The 25,641-nt window shown below is 44.8% G+C and overlaps 1 protein-coding gene across 3 annotated transcripts in view; it reads left to right on the forward strand.

The window, feature by feature from the left end:
* Positions 1-25,641, forward strand: part of PIK3AP1 (phosphoinositide-3-kinase adaptor protein 1) — a 112,466-nt gene that overhangs the window by 53,914 nt on the left and 32,911 nt on the right. For all 3 annotated transcript variants that reach the window (XM_012767286.2, XM_012767301.3, XM_076009901.1), the window contains 6 exons: positions 5,107-5,243; positions 7,663-7,807; positions 8,515-8,657; positions 8,771-8,903; positions 10,777-10,973; positions 13,932-14,121. In XM_012767286.2, coding sequence (XP_012622740.1) covers positions 5,107-5,243; positions 7,663-7,807; positions 8,515-8,657; positions 8,771-8,903; positions 10,777-10,973; positions 13,932-14,121 — 945 coding nt within the window. The remainder of the gene's footprint in view (positions 1-5,106; positions 5,244-7,662; positions 7,808-8,514; positions 8,658-8,770; positions 8,904-10,776; positions 10,974-13,931; positions 14,122-25,641) is intronic.

The raw sequence follows: 25,641 nt of genomic DNA on the forward strand, positions 1-25,641 counted from the left end.
CTGGGCTTTGAGTGTTTTTAAAGAGATTTCTATAAATTCTTCATATTTTAAGAAGATTAGCTCCTTGTCATATTTATTTCAAATTTTTTAACTAGTTTGTGATTTGCCATTGGTTGTGTTTTGGGTTTTTTTTTTTTTTTTTGGTAAGAGCTTTATTGAGGTACGATTCACATACTATACAATTTCACCATTTAAAGTATACAGTTCAATGGTTATAGGTTATAGTGTATTCACAGATTTGTACAACTAACACCAAGTTTAGAATATTTTCATCACCTCAAAAAGAAATCCCATGTCCTTCCTTTAGCTATTGTCCCACAATCCTGCCAACCACTAATTTATTTTCTGTCTCTGTAGATTTTCCTATCATGGACATGTCGTTTATTTGTAATTGCATAATATGTGGTCTTTTGTGACTGCCTTCTTTCACTTAGCATAATGTTTTTAACATTCATCCTATTTATTTTAACTAATTAACAAAAATTATCTATTTATCCTGAACAACGTGTTTTGGAATTTATGTCTTTTTATTGCTGAATAATAATTCTATTGTGTGGATATGCCACATTTTGTTTATCCATTCATCAGTTGATGGGCATTTGGGTTGTTTCCGCCTTTTGGCTATCATAATAATGCTACTATAGGCGTTTGGATTTGTTTTAGTTTTGGATTTGTTTTTTAAAGTTTTAAATTCATATCATCAAGTCAATTGCTCATTTAGATCGTAATTTCTTCAGTTGTTTGATTAACAATCTTTTCTCAAATCAATGTTAAAACGTTCACCCATATTTTCATCTTTTTAACTTTTAAAATGTGTTTTATTTTTGTTTTGCATTTAAATCCATAATCCATCTAAATTTCATTTTGGAGTTATGAGGGTTGTGAAGAGTCTAAATAGTACCCTCCCTTCCCCACTGCCCACGATGGCTAATATTTTCCAGCACCGTCTGCTGAATCATCCTTCTTATAACCACTTCCTTTATTCTGTACTGATTTATTTTTTAATAGACTTGATTGATTTTTTAATAGACTTTATTATTTAGAGCAGTTTTAGTTTTGCAGCAGAATCAAGTGGAAAGTACGAGAGTTCCTATGTGCCCCCTGCCCCGCATACACACAACACCCCCAACCATCCACACCCAGCACCGGAGGGACATTGTACAGTTGCTGAATCTACACTGACACATCATTATCAGCCAAAGTCCACAGTTTACATTAGGGTTCACTCTGATGTTGTATATTCTCTGGGTTTGGGCAAATGTTTTAAATATAATGACATATATCCACCGTTATCGTATCATACAGAGTATTTTCACTACCCTAAAAATCCTCAACTCATTCCACCCTCCCTCCTAACCACTGGCAACCACTGATTGATAGTTTTACCTTTTGCAGAATGTCACATAATTAGAATCATACAGTGTGTTTTTGTTTTTGTTTTGAGAATCTCACTGTGTCACCCTGGATAGAGTGCAGTGTCAGTCATCATAGCTCACAGCAACCTCAAACTTCTAGGCTCAAGCAATCCTCCTGCCTCAGCCTCCTGAGTAGCTGGGACTACTAGTCCCAGTAGTGAGCGCCACCATATCTGGCATATACAGTGCGTTTTCAGATTGACTTCTTTCACTTAGTAATGTGTATTTAAATTTCTTCCTGGGCTTCTCATGACCTGATAGCTCATTTCTTTTTAGTGCTGAATAATGTTGCATTGTCTGGATGCTCCACAGCCTTTTCATCCATTCACCTACTGGAAGACATCTTGGTTGCTTCCAAGTTTGGGCAGTTTATGAATAAAGCTGTTATAAACATTTGTGTGCAGGTTTTTGTGTGGATGTAAGTTTTCAATTCCCTTGGGTAAATACCAAGAAGTGAGATTGCTAGTTTGTATAGTAAGCATATGTTTAGTTTTGTAAATGTGTCTTCCAAAGTGGCTGTGCCATTTTGCATTCCCATCAGCAATAAATGAGAGTTCCTGGTGCTCTGCATCCTCACCAGCATTTGGTGTTGTCAGTTTTCTGGATTTTGGCCATTTTAATAGATGCATAGTACTATTTCGTTGTTGTTTTAATTTGTATTTCTCTGATGACGTATGATGTAGACCATCTTTTCATGTGCTTGCTTGCCACCTGTATATCTTCTTTGGTGAGGTGTCTTAATTGGGTTGTTCATTTTCTGATAGTTGAGCTTTAAGAGTTGTTTGTATGTTTTGGATACAAGTCCTTTATCAGATATGTCTTTTGCAAACAGTTTCTCCCAGACTGTAGCTTGTCTCCTTGTTTTCTTGAGAATGTCTTTCACAGAGCAGATCTGTACTGGTTTTTAATGCTTTCTTTATCACATATTAAGTTTTTATGGGAATGAAGCTTTATTTCTGAGCTATCTATTATATTCAATTTCTCTGTCCATTCTGGTTTTTTTTATAACTTTAATGTAAAATAGGACTACCCTTTATTATTTTTTAAAACTTTACTAGTGGACATAATACCTCTATAAATGAACGTTTCCTTGGTAGGAAAAAAACTAATATTATAAGAAAGCATATTGTCCCAAATAAGATTTTAAATTCAATTCAAGGAGGGATAGGTGGTTTTTACTCTAAATATTATTTGAAAATTGAGGAAGTTCCCCTCCCCCCATGGTTATTGATGAAGTCAGATTTTCTGTTTATTTTGAGGCAATTTTGGTACTTTATATTTTTCTATAAAAACTGCATTGAGATTTTGTTAGGACAGAGTTCTCACCTTAATATTAATTCTTAGTGTAGAGTTTTAATTTCCATGTGTTTCTTAAAAATCTCCTCCATATATGTAGTTGCCATTCCTTTCTCATTTGGCTTATTTACGTTTTCTCCATTTTTTCTTATTTATATTTTTTAAAGCTTTGACTCTTTGGCCAGCAGACTAGTGGGCCAGAAATTTAGGTGAAATAAAATATTTTTTGTTGTTGAAGCAATGGCAGATTGCACTGTGGGTCCATCCCAAAGAAGTTATACCTGTGCGCTATATTAGAATAGGTAATTGGCAAGAGTTGGGGTGTGGCCACTCAGGATAGTGTCTAAACAATTCTGGAGAAAGAAGTAGTTCCAGGGAACCCCTTTCCATTTTAAGTAACCTACTGAATGTTTTAAGTCAATGGGATTCCTCAGAATTTTTCTTAAAGGGATATCCAGGCATCTAATAATAAATAATTGAAACCTGGTACAATCAGTTAGAAGAAGAGTTTGAATTGTCCCTGATCTTTTTGGCTCTTTCCTTTATAGGCTCCTGTGCTGGGTGAGAGTTGCTTGGGTGGATGTATGCTGTGCCACAGTGAGAGGCCCTGGCTGTTTTAGAAGTCACCAATCTAGGAGAAAAGGGTCATGGGGAAGGGGAGAGCCAGCAAAGAAAACGGTAGCCTTCTGTTAATCAGGCTAGGAGGGCAAGGAGGTGGGAGCCTACTGTGTTAGCTTTTGCAGGGGAATAATTAGCACAGAGTGAGGGGAGAGCCAGCAGGGATAGAAAGGAAAGGAGAGATGTAGGAGACCGATGGCTCTGATGCCCAGCTGAAAACACAGCTCCCTGCTTGAACTCCCAGGGTCATCTGCTCTACCTCCTAACACTGGATTCTGCCTGTTGCACAAACAAGGTCAAAGACCTGGCAGCACTCAAACAGGCCTTTCTGGAATGGTGGGTCTTGGGAGAAATCAAGAGCGGGGAAGAGCAGCAGGGAGACGTGCCTCATTGCCTGTTGCACTCTGGGGCAGCCTGTAGACATTCAGCAGAGCCAGATACCAAGCTCTGGGACAGGACCTCCGCCGGAGGCTGTGGGGCTTTTAAGCTGCACCCCTGGGGAAGCCCCAGCCCTCCCCCCACCCCCGGGCTGAGCAGTGGTTGATGCCTCGGTTGCAGCAGTAGGATGTGGTGGTACCCTAGCCCTGCTCCCCCACGTCAGCCTCCATGGTCTTGGGAGCACAGCCTCTTCCTGGTATGACCTGGAGTCTAGAGTGCAAGCCTGAAGTTATGGCTTTCTGGGGAGCATATCACCCCAGCATTCCACCAGGACAATTGCCACAAGCTCTGCAGAGGCCACCTCCTCCCCGGGAGGGCAGCCTAATTAGCCAGTCTAACCCTCACCTCTCACCTCTACTGCCCTTTTAGATCATGGGCTCTCTGAAGGCAGGGTTGGTGTCCGATTCATCCTCATGTCCCCTCAAGTGTCTAACACTTTGGCTAGTTCTATAAGTGGTTTAGGAGTGAATGAGAGCAAGCCCAAAAAAGGGACTGGATGAAGCTTCTCTCTCCTCTCAACCTTTTTTAAACCATTTTGGGATCCTGTCCCTCTTAGAGGATCTGATGAATGCTTTGAACTAGCTCCAGAAAGGTGTAGGCAAATACACACACAATCTTGCACACAACCTCAGAGGCAGGCCTGTTAATCAACAGATCCTGGGGAAGAGCCCCTGCCTTAGAGCTCTGGAAGGTTCTCAGCATCATCTCATTCTGCATCCTGCCCCACACATTCGCACACCCCAGCTCGCCAGCTCCGAGTCTGTGCATGCTCTAATCTTCCCACGGTGCAAGTGTCAGCTGTGGCACTGATCTAGAACCTGGTTAGACCCACCTAAGGTTTGTTGAAAATGATTGCTTTTCACTGCTGCTCCCAGAGGGGGCACATTGTCTAGCCATGACCCTCAGGTCTAATGGGCTTTCTGAACAGCACAGGTTTCAGTCAACGTTCCAAGGATGACCTTTGAGTGGACAGTTCCTTTTTGACCCCACCTGAGGGGAAAGGGCCGCCCTTCATCACACCCCTGCAGCCCTGCAGGAAGTCTGGAGGTGAAGCTTCCAGAAGCCTGCTGATTGAGGCTAGACTTGCAGCCTCAGACTTTTTGGCCTTCCCTGCCACCTTTATCCTGTTGCTGTCTCCTACCCTGTGGCCTACGTGGTGGCTGACTTTTCCCCATTAGGTCCTCTTTCATGATTTCCTGAGTCACTTCCTTCAGCCTGTATTGGTATAACATGTAGAGCCATTTCCTATTTGGTAATGTTTGGGGATCCCATGGGGTGGAACATGTCTACCAGTTCTCCTTCCTTCTGTTCCCATTTAGCAGTGTCCTCTATTCTGCAGATTCTGGCTGTGACTCAGTCACTGACACCGAGCCTGAAGACGAGAAGGTTGTTCTCTACTCAAAGCAGCAGAGCCTGCCGCCTGAGACCTCACCTGGGAACCTGATGGTGGTGCAGCCGGACCGCATTCGCTGTGGGGTAGGCGCTCCCGGGCCCTGGGAGATCAATGTCAGGACATGGATTTTCAAATGGGTGCATTTGTTGCAGTAAAGGGAGTGGGGTTCTCACGTTGCACCTCAGTATAGCATCGCAGCCTTTCCTTGGAGCTTCCCCTCTGCCCTGGCCCTGGACACACCTGGAGTTTCCCCATCACCTGGGCCCTGGACACACCTAGCTCCTTTGAGTCAGAGGGAGATGAGCCCAGGAATGTATGTGTCATCATCCTAAGACTTTTGTTTTATGAATCGATAACACAGAGCACATGTCTGGGAGATCAGCATTCCAGACACGTTCGCCAGCCCTGGGGTTAGAGGCCATGTCTATTCCTGCTAGCCTAGCACTGGGTGGAAGGAATTTCGGGGCATCCTGATAGCTTGCTTCTCTGTCAGTTGGCCATTGGCATGGCCCGAGGAAGTGCCTTGAAGTTTGACAGCTGGAACTTACTGGTCAATATTGCTTGTTAAACGGATAGGATAAATGCCTAAGCATTGCATGACTAGCATTTTCAGGGGTGGGGCATATATTAATAAGTGACTGGAATATGACGGCTCAACTGATGAGCCACTGTCATTTGAATCCTACCACGGATTTTGATGTTTTTTAAATTATTTTTCTTTTCCGGTTTAAAACGTGTGGCATTTATTATAGCAGATGTTTCTTCCGTGGCTACAGGCTCTTCGCTATTTGTGGGCTCCTCGAGATGACAGGGTGTGGGGGCCTTGGCAACGGGAAACACTGGCCTCCTTGCCCTTGCGAGTGGTTTTCTTAGCAGCCCATGGCCACGGGACATTGGGCAAGAGCTTCCCACATAGGAGTTGCCACCTGCTTCTTTGGGCTGGATTTGCCTCATAGACATATTTGGTTTGGAATGCACAATGTTTTAACAGTTTGGCATACGAATCTGTGTTTCCAGCTTCCTTTCGATCTGGTCATATTAGGCCTGAGATGACTGGCTGGGGCTGAGCAGCCCTTTGCATGGGACATGCGTCCTCCAGTTTGCTGTTCCCAACCACTCCCTGTCCTTTATAGTCAGCCCATCTTACTCTTTTCCCCACTGGCCAGGCCGATGGGGACATGTCAGTGTTCAGTCTCCTCATGCGCCTTCCTGCCTTCTCCATGCCCTCTGATCAGGCTGTTGGGTGCCCGTGGGTAAAGGAGGGTTGGAACCAAAGCCTGACTTCCTTCACTCACCTCCCTGATTTTCTAGGCTTTCCCTCTTCTCCCAGGTTGGCTGCCCACAAAGCTAGGATCTCCTTGTTGCTGACTCTGAGTCTCTGGGTCTGGGGGGATTGGGCCAGGGCTGGGCCCTAACTGTCAGCAGAGGAGACACACATCCCCTTTGGCCCCTCACTCCTAGGGAGAAGGCTCAGGTGGGACAGGGCTGGGGGCTGCAGCGGAGCAGCGACGACCGACGACCGCAGCACAGGTGCGCTCCCCCTCAGCAGCTCCAGGACCCGGGACCACACCCCCTCCCTCATCCGTTGTAAACTCCAAGCTTGCTGCACCCTTCCTGTGGCTCTGTCATGAAGGGCTACTTTGAGGACTTTATAGCAGAATCCTAGGATAAACGTTTGGCATCAGCCATGGCCAGGAATCTCTCCTTTCCCCCTGTGTTTTGAGGGGCCTGTCCTTACCAGTTCAGTCTGAGAGGACCATCCCCAGGCTTAACCAGCAAAACCAAACAGGATGAATTTCATTTGGCAGACTTGGCGTGAGAGCTGAAAGGAAGGTGAAATAGCTATTCAGGTTGCTCGATGCTTTGGGAAAATTAATCCCCCAAGATAGTATTTTTGCCCAACCAGGAGCAGCATGAGGAACAGAGCCCAGGAGAGATTTCTAGGCCGGTGCCTCTCACACTGCAAGGTGCGCAGGTGTTACCTGGGCATGATGGTGTAGACTGGTTCCGTGGGTCCAGGGTGACCTGAGGTTCTGCATTCCTGACACACTTCCAGGGAGGCCAGTGCGGGGCTCCACTTTGAGTAGCAAGCTTAGTCTGGAACCATGTTCCTCCGACTATCTGTCTTAAAAACATGCAATTCTGCAATGGACCAACGATTTCATTAAAAAGATTTAACAAGAAGTGCTAGGCAAAATGAAATAAAAAGGCATATAAAATACAGGCCCCAGGTTTTATTATTATTATTATTCAATAAGCATAACATTACTCCATCAAATTACTATAAGGGTTCACAAATATTAGCTCTCGGTTTTTGTCACTTGCATCGTTGGGATTGGTAGCAAACAGCTCACTGCGCAGCACTGGGCTGCGGGGCCCACCCTGCCCTGGAGGACCCTCACTCGATAGGGCCAGGGTCACTGGACCTGGGGACACCCGCCGGCCCAGCACCGGAAGGGGCTCAAGGAGGGAGTGGGGACAGTGACTGACCTCCCTTTGCAGGCAGAAACCACTGTCTACGTCATAGTGAGATGTAAGCTGGACGAAAGGGTGACGACGGAAGCAGAATTTTCTCCGGAGGACTCTCCCTCCGTGAGGATGGAAGCCAGGCTGGAGAACGAGTACACCGTTTCCGTGAAGGCTCCCAGTAAGTAGCCCCGGGTTTACAAGAGACCGTAGCGCCAACCCACTTGTTTGCTCTGCGTCACCAACACCAGACAGACATTGCCATTTTAATACTTATGCTAATTTCATGTTAAATAGTAGTCGGTTGTTTTAATTTGCGTTTCTTTGATTACTAGTGAGGTTGACTATTTTTCCATGTTCTCTACTTGTTGAATTTCCTCTTTTGAGAATCGAATCTTTGTGGTTAGTTTATTTTTAATGTTTTCTTTCCCCCTCAAAACCCCTTCCTGTGGCGTAGGATCCTGCCCCAGGGCGAGTGAGCACGTAGTCATGACAGCCCTGGTCCACTGTGGCAGAAACCACAGTGTCACCCCTAGGAGCCCTCTCACCTTCAGCTTTTGTATAAAGTGTCTTAAACTCGAATTTTCTGCCTGTTCATTGAGGCTCTGGGCCTATAGCAGTGAGTAAGAAGATGTAAAGCCTTTGAAAATTAAATTGCAGACCAAGTGAGGGTAGTTGCACTAGCGCAGAGCCCTGCGGTGTGCTGGTGTCCTCACCTTCGACATCTGCACTGTCCCTGGCTCCCTCCCCAGCTCACTGCCAGGTGCTTCCTTCCAGCTCCCAGTTAGTTTCCTCGCCTTGCAGGTGGAGCATAGATACCCACAACCACCTTTCCCTAGACCCTTGTTTTTCCTGGGCGTTTTTTATAGTATCTTTTCTTCCATTCAGACCTTTCATCTGGGAATGTTTCTCTGAAGATATATTCCGGGGACTTAGTGGTATGTGAAACCGTCATCAGCTATTACACTGACATGGAAGAAATTGGGAATTTACTGTCCAATGCTGCGAACCCGGTGGAATTCATGTGTCAGGTGAGGATGTTGCAGGGCCACCTGAGTTTTCTGGGCATGTCATTTCCGCTAATGGTCTGTCAGTCTGGAATCTGCTGGCTTTAAAAGCTGACCATCTTCACTTTTGTATTCAGGCCTTTAAAATTGTGCCCTACAACACAGAGACCCTTGACAAACTGCTAACGGAGTCCCTGAAGAACAACATCCCTGCGAGTGGACTGCATCTCTTTGGAATCAACCAGCTGGAAGAAGAAGATATGATGACAAGTAAGTCAGCAGGAAGCCTCAGGAAAGCGGCAGTGGGCTGACGGACTCCAGCCTGCGGGCTTCAGCACCCGGGCACCGTGTGTGCAGTTTCTGCTGGTCCCTGCTCCACAGCCTGTCCTTTGTGAAGGGCTCATTCTTTGCTAGGTAGCCAGGGATTCTTCTAATTTGCAAATCTGAATACTTCACCCCTTCTCAAAACATGTCTGGCTCCCACTTGCTTCTAGATAAAGTCCAAGCTCCTTAGCCTGTTATCAGGCCCTTCCTAAGGGGCGGGCCCCTGCTGTATTCCTGCCCTCGTCTCTGTCCTCACCCCCTCTGGGCTTCTATCCTCCTCGCCATATGGCAGATAGGAACTTCCTTCACCTGTCTCTTGCCACTTGACTCATGGGAAGACAGTTTCTTCTTCCCTGCCTTGGTAGCTATTCACCTAGCTAACTTCTCTGATCCAAGTACTAACCACGCCCGACCCCGCTTAGCTTCCTACCTTCCGAGACCAGGCAAGATTGGGTGCGTTCAGGGTGGTATGGCTGTAGACATACTGGCTAACTTCTCTTCACCCCCCTCCAGCAGCCGAGGTAGTGCTTCCTCTAGAATACCTTCTCTGAGCCTCCAGGAGGTTCCATCCACCCACTGTGGGTTCCCCTGGCAGATCGGGTGCCTCTGTCGTAGCACGCCTCAGCTGTATCTGTCTTCTTTGCTAGGCTATCAGATCAGCGAGGGCTGGAGCTCTTCCTGGGTGGGTGGCTCATGGGGGGCCCTAAACAAATACTTGTTCCGTGAGGGCAGAGCGTCCTTTTGTGCACATGTGACATGCTGGGAGCTAGGAGAGTCACACTGCTTGCAGGGGTATGGTGCCTGTCTTAGTGTTTCTGTGGACACCACCCTTCTTTCACACCGTGGTATAAAAGCATAAAGGCGTCCCAAGTATCTAGCTACCTTCTGCCTGTGTTCCATCCTTCTATAGCCTAGAGAGCCGTAAAGATGGGGCTACATGACCTTCCAGGCTGTCCCTGGAGGCCTTCTCTGTCTTGTTGCCTCTCCCATTTTCCTACTGTGGCATGTAGGAATCATGGCATGTAGAAATCAACTTTTATGAAAAAAAGATATGTCCTCCAACTCATCAGTACAAACATGTCCATTTTTGAGTTTACCTTGCTATATTCAGATCTCAGTAGGTGGAGGGTGCCGTGGGGGTCCTACGGCTTTTAGGAGCACTGTGCTTCCCACCAGGCAGAGAGATCGCTGATGTCCTGGGGCTCGTGTGCATTAATACCGACATCCAAAATCTCTCCCTAACAAGAGCCGCACTGAACACTGTCCTATCAACCCTCCCAGGTCTTTTTGAGATAGTCTGGAAATATTTTCTGGTTCAAAACCGAAGGCTGCAGAAAGCTAAGTAACATACCCCAGGTTATTTGGCATACTTAATATGAAATTGGGACTAAGAGCGAAGAGGATAAACATCTGTTTTTTTTCACTCAGCACAAAACAATAGTTTTAAAGTGCTCTGAACTTTGCAGAAAAGGTTAAAGCATGATTTCTGTTGTACACTGTGGCTGCTGGGTAAGCCTTTAAAACACCAGCACATTTTGAATTAGTACTTTTTTTCAGGATTTTCCAATCCTTTTGGAAGAGGAAGGTAGGATATTAATTATTAGATTTGCTAATTTATTAAAATGTCACTTCCTCTGTCATCTGAAGACATGATCTTCAGTGGTGCCACAGAAGGAAACTGTCAGATGTTAGGTCAATCAACCAATAAGCAATGACTGAGCGCCTACTGGATGCCATGCTAGGCTTGGCAGCCTCACTTCTGTGAACAAGGGTGCCTTTGTTTTTATCTGTCAGTTAAGTTTTCCTGCACAATTTTCAGATCAGAGGGATGAAGAGCTGCCCACCTTATTGCATTTTGCTGCAAAGTATGGACTGAAGAACCTCACTGCCTTGCTGCTCACCTGCCCGGGAGCCCTGCAGGCGTACAGTGTGGCCAACAAGCACGGCCACTACCCCAACACCATCGCCGAGAAGCATGGCTTCAAGGACCTGCGGCAGTTCATCGACGAGTATGTGGTAAGGCCAAGGCGAGAGGCCCCGGGGTTGGGATGCACTGTGTGCTTCTAGGGCTGCCTTTCACCAACGACGCGGACAGACTTCCTCTCCAGCACGTCCTTGTGCACCTCTTCTGGCAGTGGGCGGTATGTGTGGGCTTCAGAGATGAGCCCTGGAAGTCACATGGACCTGGGTTCAAGTTCCTGTACCCACACTTGTTAGCCGCATGACTCTGGGCAAGTCACGTATCCTCTCTCAGTTTCCTAATATGCAGAAGGAAGATAATAATAGTTCTACTCCTGAAGTTGTTTTGAGAATAAAAGTAAATTAAGCATGTCAAGCACTGAGGGTGCTCAAGGAATTTACAGACATTTCTAGAGTGAATCTGCTGACGGCACATCCCCACCTCCCTCCACCGCACCTTGGTGCAGCGCTTCCAGCTACCTTGCCTGCCGTCATGCCCGGGGAACTGTGGTTGGGATTGGTCTTTCCTGAGCACAGACCACAGGAAAGCTCTGCACTGGAGAAGGCATCGGCGAGGCCGACTCTAAGGCCCACCTCCTGCTGACCATCTTTCTTCCTGCCCCCTTGCCTGGGTCTGCCCTTACACAGGCAGATTCTTCTGGTTTGTCTGCTCATCGGGCCTTGGACCCCCAGCTCCTCCTTGATCCTTGATTTCTGGGTCTTTCTCTGAGTCTGATCTCACCTCATGTCTACATTATATTCCATGCCCCAGTATTGCCTCAGTTGTCTGGGAGGCAGCTGCTCTTCCTGACTCCACCGTTTCTGATTTTCTTCCTTCACAGATGCACAGAGGGCACCTGAGAACAGCTCAGCCTCTTACTTGGAGCTGTGACCTCCAGAGGAGCAATAAATGCACTGTAGTTTTGCTCTTGACCTCCCGACAGGAGTGAGCCTGATGCCTCCCCAGAAACTTAACTCTCTGTATTGGGGAATCTACAAGGCAGTGACTCCCCGAGGCACACAGAGGAGACTTCCCAGTGTTTGGGGTGTATAAGTGTTTTGAGTAGAATACATCAGTCCTTGTTCTGGGCATCACTGGCATAAATGAGACTAAAAGGTGCTCACAGTCTCAGAGTATTTACTTGGTTTTTCTTAGAAGTCACAGATGTACAAAATGTAGCATTTCATTTCCATGCCAATGGCCTTTATTAAGGATGCACTGTGTTCATAGTAGTAACTAATATCTATTGAATTTATTTGACTTGAAAATGCATTATCTCATTTAATCCTTACCACAATCATTTGAAGTTGACAGTATTGTGATTCCCAGTTTACACAAGAGGAAAAGGGCATAGAAAGGCAGAGCGGTTGTGGCCATGGCCACAAACTAGAAAGGGAGGTAGAAATGGGATTTGAATTGAGTTTGATGCTAAAGCCAGGGCATGTTATCCTGCTGTATCTAACAGGGATTTAAAGATGCATTTTCAGTTTACCCTGAAGTTACTCTGGTTCATATCATCTTTGCTCTCTGACTATAGTCACCTTTAGCCAATGCACCTTTAGCATTGCTGCCGAAAGCTTGTCCCTACATGTTGCTTATGGCCTCTGACCACTGTCCCATTGCCTTTTTCCACATCAAAGCCAAAGGCCAGACCTTGAGTCTGCAACCCTTCACAGCTGTCACCTGGTCCTCTTGGGTCTCACCAAGAAACTAGCAGAGAGTCAACAGAAGATTAGCTCTCTTGGGGTAGTGATGATGAAAACGAGGATTTTTGTGGGTTAGCGCTGAAATAAGGATTGTGAAACACCAAAGTTTCTTACCAGGAAAAGTTGTGCAGAGGTTTCAGAGAATTCAGCTCTCTGGCTTCACAACACCTGGAGGCAGGAGGACAGGGGGCAGCCTTTCTGGCATCAGGCACTTTATCCAAGACAGGCACTTTGGAGAAGCCAGCAGAAGGAATAGGGACTAGTTTATCAAGTTACTGAGGGACCTCTGACCACATATACTGCAAGAACACCTTAGCTGCAGCCCATTTGAATTTCCATGTGGCTACTCAGTGAGGGTCATACCCTGTCGTGTAATTTGTTCCTTTTTGAGCATAGGGTATAGTAGGAAGCTCAAAAGCCAGGAAGGCAAGCCCTTGAGTAGGACACTAGATTTTTCTGAGCTGTGTTTTTGTCATCTGTAAACTGGGGAATATTAAACCCTTCTGAAGCAGTGATGGAGAGGATGAAGAAATAATGTATAGGAAAATTCTTAGCATTGTACCTGACACATGATAGGTGCTCATGGGAAAGTAATTTTTAATTTGTATCCTCTGGTCAGTGGACATTTAATGAGTATCTCTTTCTTTCTTTCTTTCTTTCTTTCTTTCTTTCTTTCTTTCTTTCTTTCTTTCTTTCTTTCTTTTCTTTCCTTCTTTCCTTCTTTCCTTCTTTCCTTTTTTTTGAGAGAGTCTCACTCTTTTGCCTGGGCTAGAGTGCTGTGGCATCAGCCTAGCTCACAGCAACCTCAAACTCTTGGGCTCGAAAAATCCTACTGCCTCAGCCTCCTGAGTAGCTGGGACTATCGGCATGCGCCACCATGCCCGGCTAATTTTTTCTATATATTTTTAGTGGCCAATTAACTTCTTTCTATTTTTAGTAGTTGCTCTTGCTCAGGCTGGTTTTGAACTCCTGAGCTCAAATGATGCGCCCGCCTCAGCCTCCCAGAGTGCTAGGATTACAGGAGTGAGCCATCGCTCCTGGCCTAATGAGCATCTCTTGAGTGCATAACTCATTCTTAGTGTTGTGGAAGGATGTGAAGATTAAAACAAAAAACAAAACAAAGAAACAAAAATAGGTGTGAAGCCTGGCCTCAAGCAGCTTTCAGTCGGGAGGGAAAAATCTAGATACACTCAAACAGTTGCAGTCCCAGGGGTCCTTCACTTTGGCCTCTGCAAGCCGACTTGGAGGCCGAATCCACCTGGAAAGCCAGCCTGTCAGTGAGCCAGCCGGCCTCGCCTTCTCTTTCAGGAAACTGTGGACATGCTCAAGAGTCACATCAAAGAGGAGCTGATGCAAGGGGAGGAGGCCGACGACGTGTACGAGTCCATGGCCCACCTCTCCACAGACCTGCTCATGAAATGCTCCCTCAACCCCGGCTGTGACGAGGACCTGTACGAGTCCATGGCTGCCTTCGCCCCGGCTGCCACCGAGGACCTCTGTAAGTGACACAGCCCAGTTCTGCTTCCATTGTTGGGTTTTTTGGCAGAGAAACAACTTTTTTCATTCTGGTCTTTGAGGGGGAAGTCCTGGCTTACCCTTACCCCACCCCAGAGACATGAAGATCCTGTTTTATACAAAGTTAGATCTGGAATTATATGCTGTGGCAAGGAGAATCCTTCTCCAAACTTCCTCTGCTGTGAGCGTGGCGAGAGTCTAGGCAAGGGTCTGGGGGTTCGAATTGATGAAGGCATTGCCTTGTGATCCAAGGAGCTAAACCAGTGGCTCCCGGTCCTGCCAGTCCCAAGGGGACCTTTTTATCACAAACTTTCCTTAATACATACCCCTTTCCCTCCCCTGACATAAGATTTATATTCGATATAACCTACTTACATATAAAATTCTCAGAAGTCAATTACACTGCCCTAATTGAGATACAAAAGAGAAATAAAGGGAGAGGACATGCCAGGCAGTCTGCACCTGGAGAGGTCGTGGTGAAATGGTCAGGTGCAGACACCATGCTCAGAACCACCGTCCATATCATGGCCTCAAATATTGACGGACACACATCTGTTGTCTGGGGACTCACGTGCCGAGAGCAATGCTGGCATCAGTGCCTGGATTTTTCTAAAAGGTAAACAACTCTTCACAATATCCTCTCCATTTCCATAGTAATTGAATCCCTGGAAAATTCGGTGTATGCAAAGATCTTATGAGATATGTTTATATATGAAACAATTTAGGTTCTAGGCTTAGAAAATTATAAGCAGGTTTTGGGGGGGAGGGGTAACCTGATTTTATTGAATTACTATATAGTGAACTTATTTTCAAAACATCATACTCCAGGACATGATTTTTCTTGCAAATTGTGTAATGCAAACAGTGAGGCTCACTAGCACTTCCCAAGGCAGCCATGTGTTGTGGAGCCAGCCTGGTTTGTAGCCGCCTGGCAACTTGTAAAGCCCCGTGCCAGAGGGGTTCTGGTTGTCGTGGAGCTAGAAGGAGGATAATAGGAGGGAGGCAGGCTGTAGAATTTGGCTGCTGTTTGGATGGGGAAAAGAAACCCACCACAGTTTTCATTTGCCAGATCATATAAACTCTGAAGTTTTTGAGTCTAGACATGGTTGGGCTTGTGTTTCTGCCACTGTGGCTGTCGGGTTTAGACTGATCTGTTGCTTTGAGAATGATCACTTACCTTCTGGCTCAGAAGAAGAGGCAACTTGGACCTGGGGAGGAATCACCCATTTTACTAACAGTGACTCTGTAGGTGAGAAGGCAGCTTAGTTCATAAAGAAGTAGGACAGGGGACAAACTGATAACCAAAGGTGCATATTTGCAGTTCTAGCCAGCACAGTAACAACTCAAAACATCTGGGAGTCCTTTGAAGTCAACAGACTGATTTTTATCTGTTATCTCATCCTACAATCCTTGGGATTGCTGGATAGAATTATCTCCATTTTACAGAAAACTAAAGCTTGAAGATTTAGTAACCTACTTAAGCCCCAGCAGGGGAGAACTGGATCAGGAATCTGGGTCTTCAGATTGCCAGGGGACAAATCTGTCTGTTGACCCCTGGGATCTAGGGCTCTCCTGGCCCACCCTTCTACAGCCTGCATTAGCCAGTCCTGGAAGGAACACTCAAAGAGGCACTATCATCACTAAATGTCTAAACAGCCAGGTTCGTCAGTGCCCCCTTTGTTACCGCTCACGATGGTAACCCTAGATGCTGAAAATAAATATTGAGGAAATTAGGCTGTGCTCATTCACTCACTTGCTCACAGGACAAACGTTATGGAGGGCCAGGCTTTCGGCCAGTTCCGTACCACTGATTTGGAGATCACCTGATCATTTTTGGGACAAACCTTTCTGGCTTGAGTTTGGGAAAGGGATGGTAATGAGGTCCCCTTCTCCAAAGGGAATCCCAAACAATCATACGTTGGAAGGTTGGAGAGGAAGCTGCCATTGTTGAATTAAGTGGGGCTGGGGAGAGGGATTAGGTTCTGACCCTGAGATTTTATGATTCTGCTCCAATCCCTCCTTTCTCTACTTCCCCTGAACTCGTGTGGGTGTTCTCTCTCTCTCTCTCTCTCTTTAGTTTAGATATGCTGCCACCAGGTGGTAGGTATGCATCTTTGTTGTCAGACCTTCAACTTTGCTCCCAACTCTCTTGAGGATTTTTTGATTAACGTCCCACAGATTTAAACCATCAACTTCTACATTTTATTATATATGAGATAAATGGCTTTAATAAGGGAAAGCTTATGCAAACATTAAATAAAACTCAAGGCAAACCTCTCTTGGGGTGTGTTCACTATCTTTTCATCTTTTTCTTGCTTGGTTCTTTTGCCCCTGTCCTTGCCCTCAGAGAACGATCCAGTGGTCCTTTGACCTAAGTAATTAATTTCACGTTGAAAGTTTCACCCAGTGACCAGTCACTTGCCTGAGGCTCTGGTTACGAAGGCCTCGGGAGTTGGTTCTGGGAGGCCCTTGTCCGGTCTGTTTCCAAGGTAATCTGCTTGGTGGATTGTAACTCGGTTTCAGTCTCTCAGAGGCTCATTTTTCTTCCATAAGGAGAAAGGAGCAAAAGGGGACAGATGTAATATCTTGCTACTAGAAGCTGCAAACTCACGTGAGCCTCTCTAATCAATCCCCGAGGGCTGTCCTTCCTCATGTTACCCCTGCATTGAACTTTTCTTTTGATCCCCATCCCTCGCTCATGGTTCTGTGGCTGAATTTTACATGCTAACTCGCTGCCTTTCCTTGGCAACCTCCCTAGTAACTGATGTGTTGGTAACAGACCACCTCCAGCAATGAGTGTTTTCTTTACCTGAGCTGTCTGATGACAGCCACCCTCTGAGCTGGGGCACAGTGGGCACAGGAGCTGGGTAAAGGACCTCATAGTCCTGCCCTGTGTGTTGAGACCAGCCCAAGGACGATCTGTAAGCAAAACGTCTGAATTACTTGTTTGCTTGTGGAAGGAACATGTTGCCCCATATCTGCACTCTGTTCTCTCAGGAGCCTCTCCTCTGCAGCTGCTGAGGCTGTGTCGTCCTCCCGCTGTCCCTCTAGGGACGCTTCTGACTAGTAGATGCGTCAGGGGCAGTGGGACTGCGTGCAAGGCATGAGGTCTTACCAGCAAGTCCCTGGGAGACAGGGAGGTGAGCTCAATACACTTCTTGACTTCCTATTGCTTTTTGCTCCTTTAGAAATGCAAGAACAGTGTTGGGGACATAGGCATTTAGTGAAAGCATGCTGGATTGAATGTTTTAAAGTTACTAAGATAAAGTCGCCACCACCAGCAGCCACCTTGTTCCCCATGGACCTACATAGATTGCGGCTCATGCTTTCCTCGGGGCACTGCACACACATCACCTTAGACTCTAGTTATTTACATGTTTCTCTGGTTACCCACTTCTGGCCTTGATAGGAAGCATATCTTATAGCTTTGTATCATGCACAGTGTCCAGCACAGTGCTGTACACAATAGGAGCCCAACTATTTCTTGAATTTGAGCTACCAGGGAATAAGACATAATCCTAGACTTTGTAGTGTGGATAATTTGTCAACATTTCAATGCAAAGACCTCACTTTCCTCATAGGTGGTAGTGAGATATTTGTTAGGCGTCCCCAAGTGTGGGACATCTAAGGGTGGCAGTAGTTCCTTTGGTCACTACAAGCTGCCTTTTCTTTCATGTCTTATGCCTTTGTTTGTGTTATTCCTTCTGCATAAATTGCCCTTCTCTTTTATCAGCTTGGGAAATACCCAGACTCCTTCACAAAGCCCAAATGCCTTTAAATTCATGTATTCATTTGTTCCTTCATTAGTTTGTCCATTCACTCACTCATTCATTCAACAAATATTATTAAACACCTTATGTGTCTAAGCCACACTGTGCTAGGTGATGAGGAATCAGTGAACAAGATGGCATGATCCCTGCCTTCTAGAGCTTGCATTCTAGTGAGAGTGCTGGATATTAAACAGAAACATCACATAACTAAATATATAATCATGAACTGACAGTGCCATGTAGGAAAAGGACACTATGCTTTGGGAATGCAGGTGGGAGGTGTGTGCAGATGGATCACTACATGTGACTCTCTGTCCCCCACCATAAACGATCCCATAGACCAATTCCTGTGTGGCAGAGGGTCTTTGTGTTTGTTGGGGATGTAATTGAGGCACTTGTCTGCATAATCAAATCACAAATTTTACTTGTTGCTTCTCCTGACCTTTTTATTCTTAGCCAATTTTCATTGGCAATGCCAGCTGTCACTCATGAGCCCCTCTAATTTCAGACTGCTATTCTCCTTCATCCATGTGTGTCTTAGTCCATTTTCTGTTGCTCTAACAGAATAGCATAGATTGGATAATTTATAGAGAAAGAGATTTATGTAGCTCACATTTCTGGAGGCTGGGAAGTCTAAGAGCATGATGCCAGGATCTGGTGAGGGCCTTCTCACTGTGTCACAACATGGCAGAAAACATTCACATGGTGAGAGATCCAGACAGAACTCACTTTTGTGACAAATATGCTTCTGCAGTAACAAACTCACTCACATGATAGCAGTGTTAATCCATTCATGAGGGTAAAGGGATTAAGTTTGCAATACATGAACTTTTGGGGGACACATTCAAATCAGAGCATTCCATTCCTGGCCTCTGAAATTTGTGTCCTTCTCACATGCAAGATACATTCTTTCCATCCCAATAGCCCCCAAAGTCTTAACTTGTTCCAGCGTTAACTCGAAAGTCCAAAGGCCTCAGAACCAGGGAAGCTGCTGGTGGAACTCTAAGTCCAAGGCTGAAAGCCTGAGAACCTAGGGGGCAGCTGGTGTAGGTCCTAGAGTCCAACAGTTAGAAAGCCTGGAGTTCTGATGTCCAAGGCAGGGGAAGAAGAGTGTAAACCAGCTCCTGGAGACAGAGACCAAGTCACGTTTTCTCTGTGTTCTGTTGGGGCCCTCAGCTGATTGGATGGTGCCTGCCTACACTGAGGGTGGATCATTCCCACTTAGTCCACTCAGACTCACATGCTAATCTTTTCTGGAAGCACTCTTACTTGAGGTCTTCCTTAATCCAATCAAGCTGATATCTAAAATTAATCAGCAGTGTGTGTGTGTGTGTGTGTGTCTGTCTGTCTGTCTGTCTGTCTGTCTGTCTATCTATCTCTCCCTGGGTCTCCCTCTTTCTCCTTCCCATCACTTCTCCATCTGGGTATGGGAAGGTGGACTTTTTTATTGACATGGCCAGTTAAATCACTCCATTCTACCTAGGTGTAAACTGAACCAGCCAGCTTTCAGGTTATCTTCAAATGTTTTACGATATTGCTTCTAGCTTTAAGGCTCTGTTTTGGGGCCACAGAAGATTCTTGCTGGGGAAAAACATTCTTTTGGCCTACTTTCAGGGTTTGAAAGCCTCTCTAGATAAATAGTCTTTCGGTAGCTGACATTTTACTGTATTATATACTCAGACTTGGTTTTATATTAAATTAACAACATATGATCTAGATGGAGTTTCCACTACAACTAAGCAGTCTAGACTCATGTCCCATGAGGTGTGTTACATGAGTGTCTTTGAGGATTTGCTATTGCGCTCCATTCATCCCTTAATTAAGTGCCTGCCTGGGTGTTGTCGCATCTGTTCAAACATCTTGCATTCCAGAAATGGGTTCTTTCTGATACACTTCTTAAATCAAGTACAGCGTGACTCAGTAGCTGGCGCTTGCAGAAGGAGACTGTGGCCCCAGAGTCTCCTTGTTGTTATCATTGCTGTTTTTCTCTGCTGAAATGAAAGAACTTTGCACTTTCTCTTTGGGCCAGCAGATTTCTGAGCATCTCAGTTTATTTTTAACTAGCAAGTGGTGAAGGTTAAGTGCTCAGAATCTGAAGTATGAACCTGAGCATCCAGGAATGCAAAGATTTGTTGTTTATGAAATGCCCTTTGTCTAGAAACAGATTCCCTTCATCCACCTTCTGTGTATTTCCATTACTTGTGCTACTCACCGTGTGTCCGGGGTGTGTGTACACATAAGGTTGCCAGATTTAGAGCTTGGAGGGTCTTATCACTCCTGAACTCCACATTTTTAAAAAATATTATTTAAAAAGTAATATCTGCTACTGCCAGGGACTTAGTGCCTAACATGGGTATGGCAAATAGTGCTTTTAAAATAATTTCGTGTGCCAATGCCAGCTGGCCAGTACTGAGTGCCTGGTACTGTGTTGGAAAGGATTCTGAGGCAGAAAGAATGTTACGGATTGGTAAGTGATGTTTGTGGTGAGTACAGAATAGGGGAAGGGGGACCCGTGTGTGTATCTTTTGTTCATGGTCTAATTCAAAGACATTTATGTTCAATTAAATATAAGAGGAATCATTTTATTTATAATGTAAATGGAACAAAAATCATTTTTAGGTAACTTCATTTAAGGCAGCTCAAATCCAGAGACTCGATACAGATCAGTGCCTACATCGGGACAGTGTGTGTGTAAACAGGATGGGCTCGCTTGAGGATGCCCTGATCCCTGTCCTCTGCTCCCCGCGCTGGCTCAGTGTGGGAAGGAAAGTCATGGCAGGCTGACTGTGCCTAGTATTTGCTTCCATCTGTGGGAGGCAGAATAATGCCCCCGGATCTGTGAATACGCTTGGTTACACGGCAAAGGGGACTCAAGATTGCAGATGGAATTAAGGCTGCTAATCAGCTGACCTTAAGATACAGAGAATATCCTGGAATATCTGAGTGGGCCCAGTGTAATCACAAAGGTTCTTAAAAATGGAAGAGGGCATCAGAAAGCAGTCCAGAGGAGTGGCACCTTGAAAAGGACTTGGTTCTGCCTGACATTGCTGGCTTTGAAGATGGAGGAAGAGGGCCTAGTAGTAACGGGCGCTGGGAGCCTCTAGAAGCTGGAAAGGGCAAGAGACAAAGCCTCCACTGCAGCTTCTGGAAAGGAATGCAGCCCTGACGAAACCTTGGTTTTGGCCCAGTGACACCATTTCAGACTTCTGAACTATAGAACTGTAAGACAATAAATTTATGTTAACTGGTAATTTGTGATAGCAGCCATAGAAAACTAATACACCAGCTAAGTTGCTTCAATTTAATAATAATGATAACCATGAATATTCAGCACCTGCCACTGTTTATGAGCATTTTATAAGCATTGTCTCAGTTGGCTAGGGCAATCATCCTGTGAGGTAGGGACCATTAGTCATCCCCGCTTTATAGATGGAGATATAGAAGATAGAAGCATAGTGATGTCAAGTGACTTGCCCAAGGACACAGAGCTCGTAAGAGTCAGAGCCAGGGCTTGAGCCCATGTCTCCAGGATGCTTAAGTCCATGCCTCTGACTGTGATGCTGACAGCATTCTGGTCCTCGATGGCTTGCTGGTCTCCATGGCTGCCTTTCTCTGACTTATACGTGTCCCATGAATGCAGCCCATGCAGTTGGCTCCAGCCCTTGTCAGTGCCATTATTGCCAACTTCCAGGCCTTCTCCTATGTCTGTTGACTTCCCCTCCCATCCTCCCTGCACCCTTGTCCCCATCATGCTCTTCCAGCCACTCCTCAGATCCTCTGACTCTAGGCTCTGTCCTGCAGGTGGCCTCCACCTATGATCCTAGTTGCATGGAGTAGGGCCCGTGGGGACTAAAGAGCTGCTGGAATTGCCCCTTGGTGTTCACTGCTGAACCACTAATAGAGTGTGCTGGGCCTTAGGAAAGTGTAGGACATGTGGGCATGGGGCCTCCTACTCTGGTCTGGATTGCAGTGGCAGTGCCTTGGCACAGGGAAGGAGCCTGCTGGCTCTGTCCAGCCAGCAGAAGCCACGATAAATAAAAGGCACCTGACTAGCCTTGTTTGTAAGTCAGATTTCCATAAATAATTCTGTTGTAGAGAATTGGCATTTGTTTTCTGAATATCCACCCCCCCTTGCTTTAAGTATATTCAAATATAAAAATATTGATTGGGCATAGTTTTTACTAGGCTAAATAAGTACATGAGATATATGAGAATATGTATGGAAATTCAGATATTACAATTAGCTCATCAGTATTCATTATTTTGAAGGCAGAAGACTTGAGCTCAAACAAAGTTACTGTTTAAAAAAATATAAATTGAAACCTCCTTTTTTCAACTGTTCTCTGTGCAGGACATTAGCCTGGGTATAAAATTTAATAATAAAAGTAATAATAATGATAATGGCAGCTAGCATTCATTTAACACTTCCGATGTGCTAGGTGCTATGCTAAGCATTTGACAAGCTTCTGTTTTAATACTCATGACAAACCTATGAGATATATACTGTCATTATCACCATTTTACAGACAAGAAAGAGAAGCTGAGAGGATTTAAGCAACTTGGCCCAAGATAATTATGGGCAAAGAGATAATATAACAGTTATCATTTCCCTTTCTGCATAAGATTTTGACCTTTGGTTGACTTCCTAGCTCTGTTACCCTGGTAACCTGATTAGAGCCAAATGTCAACTATGTTTCTAGGCAACATAGCCTATGATAAAAATGACACCTGATTGGTAAATTGCCTATGGAACTGGGAGGAGCTATGCAGGAACTTTATAAATACCTGAAAGGGATACCATTCTTTGAGCTTTCCTATGGGCAGTGACTGTCATATCTATCTGGAAGTTATCTCTCTGGACTTGCTATGAGAAATATTGCTCCTGTGGGACAAGAGGTTTTCCACCAGAGTGGCCCCTGCACCTACCTGCTATGGATGTTGTCTCTTTGCGCCTGAGCTGCTGGTCTGGTGCAATGACTGACCCAAATGAAGAATGCCACTTGGCACTGCCCTGCCAGCCTGTATCTTACATCTTTCTGAGTAGACTGGTGCTAAGCATGGCCTGTGGTCATTGTGTAAGTTTGAATGTTCAGCTGGACCTAGAAAGACTGATTGGTGTTGGATCAGTGGGTGTGTAGTCATTCAGCCAGCAGTGGAAACAATCTAAATGGAACCTATGTATTTTGATCCTAATGCCCAAGCTTTGAATCATCCTGCTAGACATGCTCAAGGAGGCTGAATATCTACTAAGGTCACAGAGCTGATATTTAGCAGATCCTAGATTGTTGCTTTCAAAATCATGAGTTTAACCACCCGTTCGAGTGTGACTGTTTTTCGTAGGTGGTTCATTTAGTGCCACCTCGATCTGTACCCAGATAAACCTGTTCCACAAGCGTCATTGTAAGGTGCTTGTACTGATAGTGTGAGCAGACAGGAGGAGGAATAGGAACGTCCCCAAGAGGTATGCCTATTTACTTGTGCTGTTGTGGTTCCTCCTCTCCTTTTCTTATTTATCCTTCTCTCCTTTTTTTTTTTTTTTAAAGTTTTATTTTGAACTACTTTTAGTCTTAGGGAAAAGTTGCAAAAATACTAAAGTTCCTGCCTACCTTTTACTCAGGTTTCCGTAATATTAGCACCTTACATAGCCATAGTACAATTATCAAAGCCAGGAAATTACATTGGCACAATACTTCTAACTTAAAGCCGACCTTGTTCAAATTTCACTAAATTCCCCACTAATGTTCTTTTTTCTGTTCTGGGATCCTTTCTAGGATCTAATAATACGTTTAGTTACTTCCTCTTCATCGTTTCCAATTTGTAACAGCTCCTTAGTCTTTCCTTGTCTTGACACTTGGGAAGAATGCTGATCAGTTACTTATAGAATGCCCCTCAGTTTGGGTTTGCCTGGTGTTTTCTAAGATTGGATTGAGGTTATGAATTTTTGATAAGAAGGCCATAGAGATGACATTTTGTCCTTCTCTGCGTTGTATCAAGGGGTCATGATGTCGATATGTCTTAACTACTAGGGCTCATTCTTTTCTTTTCTCTTTGTAAATACTTTCTTTAACCCACACAAAAAAATCAGCACATTAAGAAGGGGGTTATAGTACCAGGGGTGGCAGTCTGTATTTTTATTACATTAGCACGTCATGTCCAGCAGGCTGCTCTTGCTGCTACTATTTTCTTCCACAATTTATTTTCCTAATTCTCTTTGTAGCTCCTTCAATTTGTATCTACTGCTCAGACATGCAAATAGTTCTCTCAGATGGAACTTTGTTAGTGAAAATAGCTGGACCACTGCATGTGAATGGGGAATGACAGATTGTCTGTGTAAGGTTTGTGCTCTGATGTTACCAACTAGGAGATTTGGTGATCAGTGATTAAAACTGTCCTGAGGCTGCTATGCCCTGGATCAGGTTCTTGGAGATGCTGGGACCTGAAGCAGGTGTGGTTTTCTAGAGGATTCAGCACCAGGCAGTGTGAAACCTGACAACAGGCCTGCAGAATTTCTCTTTCCCCTCATCTCTAGGGGCATCTAGCAAGTCTTTCCTTGAGCGTATATTCCTCTGTGCTTCATTGTTGGGTAAACAAAGAGTTTCAAAGTGAATAGTTTCAAAAGTTGGCTGGATTGGGGGGTCAGATGGCTGGGAATGAAGGTTGGGGTGAGGTTGGGAAATGGGAGAGGTAATAAATACAGGATCTTGGCCAGGTAGAGGAGGGTCTTGCTCCCAGCAGAGCTCATACCTGTAGAATATATCTTCCTTCCCAGTTTTCTAACCCCATGGGGAAAACATTCTATAAAAGACAATTAAGTGAATTTAAACTGAAAATCTCAAATAAGTAGGGTTTTTCTGGTTATAATTTTTCAAGAATGAATTAAGTGTGAGTTCTTATCAGAAAATCTTTTTACAAGTCTACCTTACAGAATTCAGTGGTGACAAGAGCAGGGGGGATTCACTTAACTGGTTCCTCACTGGCATCACAGGTTCTGGCCCAGAGAGAATCGAGGCACAGTGTATTCAATGGATGTGTCCACCATGTTAGGAAACATACACTGAAAAGGTAGACATAAAAAGGTTGGTTTTTGTGTGATTTTTTTGATAATAAGATAATACAAACATGGCCAGGCACTGCATTTCTTTATTTTTTAAATAGGCTGAAAAACTAAAATATAAGAAGGTAGACAGTGGGATATCTTTCTCTATTTCTTGTCCACATCTCTCAGTTCCCAGGAAACCACTGATCTTAATTTTTTATATTTCCTTCCAGAGTTTCTTTTTACATATGCAAGCAAATAACAAAAATAGAGCCATATTTTGCCCCCTTTAAGTAGCATATTAGTTATCCAAAATGTTAGATTTTTTGTAGATTTTGAATCTTAGGATTTATCAGATTCTTCAAGAATAATTTATTTCTTTTTCTTTCTTTTTGTCTCAAAAATTTTTTTAAATTAAATATTACAGTCCCAGTTGCAGTTCCTATTAACCCCTTCCAGATTCGAGTTGTCCTCCCTCCCTTTCCAGAAGTAACTACCACCAGGGATTCAACATTTAACATTCCCGGCATGTGTATATGCTTACTACATATGTATGAATTCATAAGCAATTTGTAATATTGTTTTACAGGGCTTAAAACTTTACATAAACAATATCATGCTGTAACATCTAACTTTTTCACCCAGCATGTTTTTGAGATGTTAACTATGTTGATAGAAATACCTCCACCTGCATCCT

The sequence above is a fragment of the Microcebus murinus genome, chromosome 14 (assembly GCF_040939455.1).
Source record: "Microcebus murinus isolate Inina chromosome 14, M.murinus_Inina_mat1.0, whole genome shotgun sequence".
NCBI classification, from domain to species: Eukaryota; Metazoa; Chordata; class Mammalia; order Primates; family Cheirogaleidae; genus Microcebus; species Microcebus murinus.